Source organism: Lepisma saccharinum, chromosome 20 (genome assembly GCF_977018435.1).
Source record: "Lepisma saccharinum chromosome 20, izLepSacc3.1, whole genome shotgun sequence".
NCBI lineage: Eukaryota > Metazoa > Arthropoda > Insecta > Zygentoma > Lepismatidae > Lepisma > Lepisma saccharinum.
In genome coordinates, this window is record NC_139248.1 from 15810862 (window position 1) to 15818096 (window position 7235).

The 7235-nt window shown below is 35.6% G+C and overlaps 1 protein-coding gene across 2 annotated transcripts; it reads right to left on the bottom strand.

Moving 5' to 3' along the window:
* Positions 1–3546: 3546 nt before the first annotated feature.
* On the bottom strand, positions 3547–5862 carry LOC146003535 (uncharacterized). 2 transcript variants are annotated; one of them, XM_083141825.1, is made up of 2 exons: positions 5496–5862; positions 3547–4071 (listed from the first exon to the last, which is right to left on the bottom strand). In XM_083141825.1, exons 1-2 carry the CDS (start codon positions 5808–5810, stop codon positions 3727–3729), a joined length of 660 nt encoding a protein of 219 aa, XP_082997951.1. In that variant the 5' UTR covers positions 5811–5862; the 3' UTR covers positions 3547–3726. The 2 variants fall into 2 exon arrangements, with proteins under 2 accessions (XP_082997951.1, XP_082997950.1); XM_083141824.1 differs by having other exon boundaries at positions 5460–5862.
* Between the last annotated feature and the right edge of the window lie 1373 nt (positions 5863–7235).

A 7235-nucleotide genomic window follows, 5' to 3' on the forward strand; every position in this document is an offset into this window, starting at 1 on the left:
AAAAAAATCATAAATTAAAGTAGCCCTATCGCGAACTACCAACATCAACACACCAAAAAATAGAATTAAAAAGTAGTCAAACTATCATTTATAGGTTCCCGAAATCACCCAACCACATAATTTCTCCACATTTGTTGATCAACAACTCGAGACAAAGATGACATCAGTGTCGAACAAACTGATATCTATTGTGGTGGCCAATAAATGCCTTTGCGTGGTCTACTGCCCTACCTTAGTTTACACATCTTGAAATATATTCGTGACTGATTCTCAACTGGAGCAGGGCAAACTGGAGCGTGGTTTTTCAACGAAGGATTATCCATCAGCAAAACAAAATCAAAAATTATTTGTTTTACTCTTAATAATAAGCGATTGGGTACTTATCCCAACAATATATCACACATTTCTAATATCCCAGTAATAGAAACACATAAATATTTAGGTATAAATTTTGACAGGCGATTCACATGGAATACACACAGTACGCATTTAATCAATAATAAATATACTCCGTAGTATGACAACAATTAAATGGGGTGGCCACCCCAAAATCTTACTTCTATTTTACAGGAATTGTTGTCGATCAAACTTTGAGTATGCAGCCTTCAGTTATGGGGGTGCAAAAGTTAGTCTTTTAGACAAAATAGACATACTACAGAGAAAAGCTTTGAGGACCTGCTTAGGTGTCATGCAGTCCTGTCCTAATGTCAGTGTGTATATATGGAAAGCAAAGAAACTAGTTTGACACATAGACGGATCCAATTAACAATAAAATTTCTGCTCAAAACCTGGGAAAATCATACGCATCCATTCAATAAATTGTTCGAAATACAAAAACAATGGACAGAAGCTAAAGTCATAGATCCTAAACATATGTTATTTTATTTTTGCATATTGCCAATACATAGACCTGGAAACCCGTGCAAAGTCTTTTACCTTCCAACATACTTTAATTTATCAATTAGACATGCCCTTATATACTCAATGCAATATCCATTTCAGGGATCTAGGAAGACATATCATGTATAAAGAGAAATGGCCAACACACCTAATCATATATACTGATGGATCCAAAGTTCGCCTAAGTGTGGGTTGTGCTTATTTCATTCCAGATCAAAATATAAACAAACAATTCCGTTTACCACCTGACACTTCTATTTTCACTGCAGAAAGTTACGCAATATATAAAGCTCTCACATACGCTATCCATAATAATTACACAAAAATACTTATCATAACAGATGCTTTAAGCCTATTAATGGCGCCGAGTTCCTCATATCCTCAGATTTGTAAACATCCTTTATTTATCATCCTTATAATCCAACAAACTCAGTATGCTAATGGAAGAAATATCAACGTTCAGTTTAGTTACGTAAAGGCTCACCAAGTAAATACGGGAAATGAACGTGTGGACGTATATGCCAAAGCCGCCCTATCATCGGAATCTACCTCACTTGCGAGACTTCCATACACGGATCTTCTCCCAAGAGTTAAATATAAATTTAAAGATAAATGGAAACAGTAATGTATGGAACAATTTCAATCCGCGAGCAATACATATAAATGGTTTGCAGGACATTCACAAAATAAACCTTGGTACTACTCATATAATCTTCCAAGATCAGTTATTATTTTTATAATACGTCTACGTACAGGTCATGTTCGCACTAATGATCATTTAGCACGATTCCATATTACAACAAAACGAGCCTGCACATGTGCAGAAGTTAATCAAGATGCCACATATTTTTTTACAATGTCCTAATTTCGACAGAAAACGAGATAAATTATATAATGGTTTGCGTCGCCATGGAGTTCCATTCCCTACATCTCTAATTGCCCTGCTCATGGATCCCATTCCTCCCACTATATGGCTTCTTTATGGATATGCAAGAAGATGTAATTTGACGATCTAACAAACAGTATATATGTGTGTTTTTTTTTTCATTCTTGTGAAAAATACGCGTAAGTGCATAGTGAACTAAATATATTTTGCAAAAAAACTCATAAAGATGACTAAAATCGACTAACAGTTGATAGGGTCAGAAAAAAGAAGAAGATCTCAAATGGAGTATACTCCTGTTTCGCTAAGTTCTGTTTTTTTTTCTATATTATGTTCTTACTTCATAATTGTAAACTTACCTGTGAGTTATGTGCAGGATGTACTAATTCCACTAAAATGTCCCAAACATCATTGGAAGCAGGAATGATTTGGTAGAACCAGTGATGTGCCGTAGACTATTTACGTCTACATGCGTTGTCTACAGGTAATCTACGTATAGATTACATAGGGTTGTAGTTTACATAGACTACGTAGACAATCTAAAGTGCATTAAAATTAATTTTCAAGGCTTTCATGAAAGGAAAGTGACATTTTCAAATATATTGTTTCCTAAAGAAATGAAAAGAACCCTATTTACAACAAAATTTTTCTTCTCTTCTAGTATTACCAACTATGGAAGAAGATAAATAGTATGCAAAAAACAACAACAGATGGCAGTCGTGAGGCAGAAGTGGTATTTTTCCCATAAAACGCTAGAATATATCCTACATTTGGTTTCTTCCTAGGTGAGAAATTGTTCGAATTTGGAAGAAATAGTACGAAGAGTTCTCCTCACACATCAGCAACTGATACGCAGTATAATTTTTTTTGTATTCCACGACGCCCTTGGCTAAGTTATCACCTTTTGCCATGTTGTTTACATAGATTACGTAATCTACGTGCATCGAATAGTCTACGTGTAGAATGTAGACTATCGTTGTTTACGCGTAGACGCACATCACTGGGTAGAACACTTAGATAGTTCGTAATGCCTATTCTATGAACTGAGGATGTCATGTTTATTGTACTGATGATGTCAATCCTACGATATTTGTCTAGTAATCCCAACGATATGTTTCAGTACACTGCTTATGTTGTTGCTTCAATCTGGATCTTAAACAAGTTGTTAGTTCTTTTGGATGAAGTGCAAGAATGATTTTTCTACCTTTGAATCTAAAGGATCTTGATTGTCTCAACCCTAAGTTAACACCAAACTTTTGCCCTTGTACAATAATGTTCAAGGGCTGCAAAAGATTCATTATTACTAGGATAAGTTGGACAGAGGACAGTTTGCAGTGTGAAAGAATGCATGTAAAACATTATTAGCTTCTTCCCTTGTGCAATAATGTTCAAGGGCTACAAAAAAACGCACTTTTATTCCGGGATAAGTAGGACATAAGGAACAGTTGCAGTGTGAAAGAAAGTGTTTAAAAGTACTTTCGTGTGCTTGTAGTTGCGATAGTTCTATTCATTGAGTGACTGGCAAACAATTTTTGCATTGGTTATCTTTAGGAAAAGTATAATGTGCTACAGTTGTTCAATATGTACATACCTGTACTCTTTCTTTGTTTATAAATACAATGCTATTTCTGGAACCATCTTACTTACCTGTGTAAATCATAATGGTAAGAAAGGACTTCTTCTTTTTAAAAAAAAAATATTAGAGTAAATTTACAGCAACAGCAATACATGCTCGAATATAACCGAGAAGCGAGATAGTTTAATAGTAATTTTATTTTAAAGTGTGAACGTAGTAGATTAAAGTATGAACGTGTTTTAGTCAACCTAACCATGAAAGAATTATATAAGAAACATATAACAAGCTGTTCTTGATAAGTACAAGTGAAATTTCGCTGTATTTTTCCTTAAAATATGTTTGATCCTCCAACATAGCTGTTGCTTTTCTATACTGTCATCAGAGGTTCCATTCCTTCGCGATTCTGTCTTGCTGGAGGAACAGCGCTCACGTCTCCATCTTGTGACGTAGCAGATTGGTACGGTGGCATCGTGGAGGCCTGGTCGTACGAGGGTGGTTGCATAACTTCGTCGTACGCAGGGGGTGCTGGGGAAGTTTTTTCCTCTTTTGGCGGTTCCTGTTCCGTTGCATGCTGGGGCACGACTCGTCCACTGCGCTGCAGCATTGTGACTGTGATTGTACCTCGTGACTGCTGCCTCCTAACCCTTGGAATTAGGAACCAGGTGAAAGAATGATGGCCACTATGGAACAGAAGGGCATTGTAGAGATTTCTCTGCAAATAAAAGGAAAAAAGTATTGATTCGTACCCACAGTCCTACAAAATTGTAAGTAATTGCAACTATGGGTTTGTGTTTCTAAAAATTAGTTTTGGTGGACTCCATTTCTGTACCAACACGCTATTTCTATCAAGCAAAGAGCCTCCCTACCACCAAAATCAATTCGAATCTAAAATTTTTAGTTATGCTTTTTTTTTCTTCTTCTGATTTTCGGTCACTTTTCTGTCTGTTTAGTCCAATCGAGACTGTGGATAATGATGAATACATAAAATATCTGAAGGGATTCTCACTAAAATGACCAGACTAGGATTTGAACTCAAAAGCTTTTCTTGCAAGATAGTAAGATAGAATTTAAAGTTTAAAAACTGCAAATTAAGGTCATATCATACGATCTCAGTACAAAATAAAACTTATTAAATGACCAGTTGTTTCTAAAAACTGTTGCTTAAATGGTGTACCAACCCTGCATTACATTCTGTTGCACAAAATATATGTTTTGAGGTTTTATAATAAGCCTGAGTACAGAAAGGAGATGGTAATCACACGTTAAATACATCTCCCTTATTGAAAAAAAAAACGTAGCAAAAGCCTGACTGTTTTGAGGCATGGCTGGCACCATATCTTAAATAAAGAAATGTGTAACAATGAACATGTTAACTTATAAATAATCTATCCATTCGTTACTATATAGGTCAAAGGAAGAGTGACTTGCAGTTCTTGGTGTTTTTTTGGTGTTTGACAATATTCTTAATGCGATTTGATCAAAACTGTACACAAAATAATCTCTTTTGACATAGTCGGAAGAAACATTCGCCATGTAGTCATTATTTTGCCATCATTGTCTGAATCCTTTCTGTCATTACCGCAGTATTGTTCCACAAAAAGTATTTCCAACCTAACTCACTATTGCATACATAAAAAACGTTAGTTAAGTTCACACCATAAAAAGTTTGTATATTTTTATGCTACACACGTTTTACAAATACATGCGATACTCTAATTAGGTTAAATAAATCCGATACAATTAATTGAGAGAATGCCAAGACAGTTAATATTCCAAACCGAGTATTTGAATATGAGTAAGTAAATAGCATGCGAATATATCGATTTAGTCAATTTCGACTACGTTATTTTTAACAGTGTGTATCTGCATGTTATAACAGTATTTTAGACTTGTGCCATGATAAAGTTCCATGCAAACACTTCGTACAATTCACATTTACCCTTCAAGTTGAGAATAACAGTGGACCCTATTTAATTCGAACAGAAGTTTATTCCCCTTGAAATCATCTTTAAATGATTCATGTTTTCGTTAATTCGATTTCTTTTCGTGTCCCCATGTAGTTCGAATAAAAAAGTCTACGGTTTTTGTTGCATAACATACCTGTTCGATGACAGAACCTGACCTACTTCTGCTTACCCAACCGATGCAAGCAGGCAAGCAGTATGAAAGAATAAGTATTAGCAGCAGAAAGAAGAGAAGACCAAATATTACACTCTTAACAACGGACTTCGATCTAATCCATGTTTCGTTCCATTTCGCCTTCGACGAACAGCAGTGCACGGACGGTTGCCAGCAGCAATACTGAGTTTCGTTATTTTCCGATTTGGTGCAGTCAAGTTCGATATTTCGAGACCCACGAACAGAAGACACACATTTCGTCCCAGTAGCGCAGTATAATCCTAAACTGATAAGAAATACCAGCAGTAGAGCAACCGACACTCTCATAATCATTGCAGTGTAACTTGTTTCGTGTATTAAAGAAATTTACGTTTAACACAGGCTTCTCAAATTTCAAGTTTTCTTTTTCTTCTTTTTTTTCATGATACGAATTTTCCGTGTCTGCCAAGGTGGGTGCATAACGGGTGAGTCAAGCAGGTTTTGTGTGTGCGTAAACTTTCAACTTTTTGATAAAGTTTGGACGGATATTACCAATTACAATTAAACCACTAAAGTGTTTCTTTACTGATCTATTTCGCAGAATAATTGACCGTAAGTTATTTGTATAAGATCAAAATAATTTTAAGAAACGGAAGGAAAGGGATAGATGTCGCTGTATGACTAATTGCAGAGTATGCAGGCACGTATCTAGAAATATGTTTGGGGGGGGGGGTCCGAAAAAATTGTCCCAGGAATAAAAATATTATTATTATTATTAATAATAATAATGATGTGTATATTAAAATAATTATAAATCAAATTAATACTAATTACAATACATAAATTAATATTATATTATTATTACACGATTAGGTAAAAATACTGTATAAGAATAGAGATATAAGAGTGCATATTCATTACGTAGCTTAGATACCTGTAGTTAAGATCGGAATAATTTACATAAAAACAAGTGCCCTGGCAAATGAAATTAATGTCAAATAGGTGAATAATTGAATACTTATCGACTAACAAAAATGGGTAAATGTCTGTTATATCAGAGACACATTTCTTCATTTTTACAGAAGAAACTACTTACGGAAATGAGTTTCTGTAGCATTTTGAAAGTTCGTGGAGGTATTTTCTCACCGTAGAATGCTGCACAACAAGAAATAAGCACTTTTGATATAATAAACTTGCATTTTGTGCAAAGCGACAACATTATGCCGTTGTTTCCTACCTGCAGATGGCGCGAGCGTCGATAGTCACGCGTTCTCGGCAGTGTTTCCAAACGTGCCTTTTTTAGGAGATTTTTTTAACTATGCTTACCTAACCTAACCCAACCTAACCTAACCTTGCCGGAAATGGTCCGTGGGGCTATCGTGAATGGTTTCTGGGGCTATCCGTCAATGGTTCTTGGGGCAATGGTGAATGGTTTTTGGGGCTATCGTGAATGGTTTTTGGGGCTATCCGTCAATGGTTTGTGGTGACATAATGAACACGAAAGTAGGTATTTTTCGGTTAAGAAGGTTGAAACACTGCATACCCACTCCAAATAGACAAAACACAAGCACGACGCGCGATGATCCACAGCTGTGCACGCCATATTGTATGTTCCGTAACGGAAGAAAGGACCCAAAATAATTACTCGTAATGTGATAAATTGAAGTTATTTTCATTTAAAAAGAATAATGGCACCTTCAACTATGTTCCGCAATACACAATTGGTATGTACGAACCATTTGAAACTGAAAATATCCGATAGAAATGTGTCTCCGATAT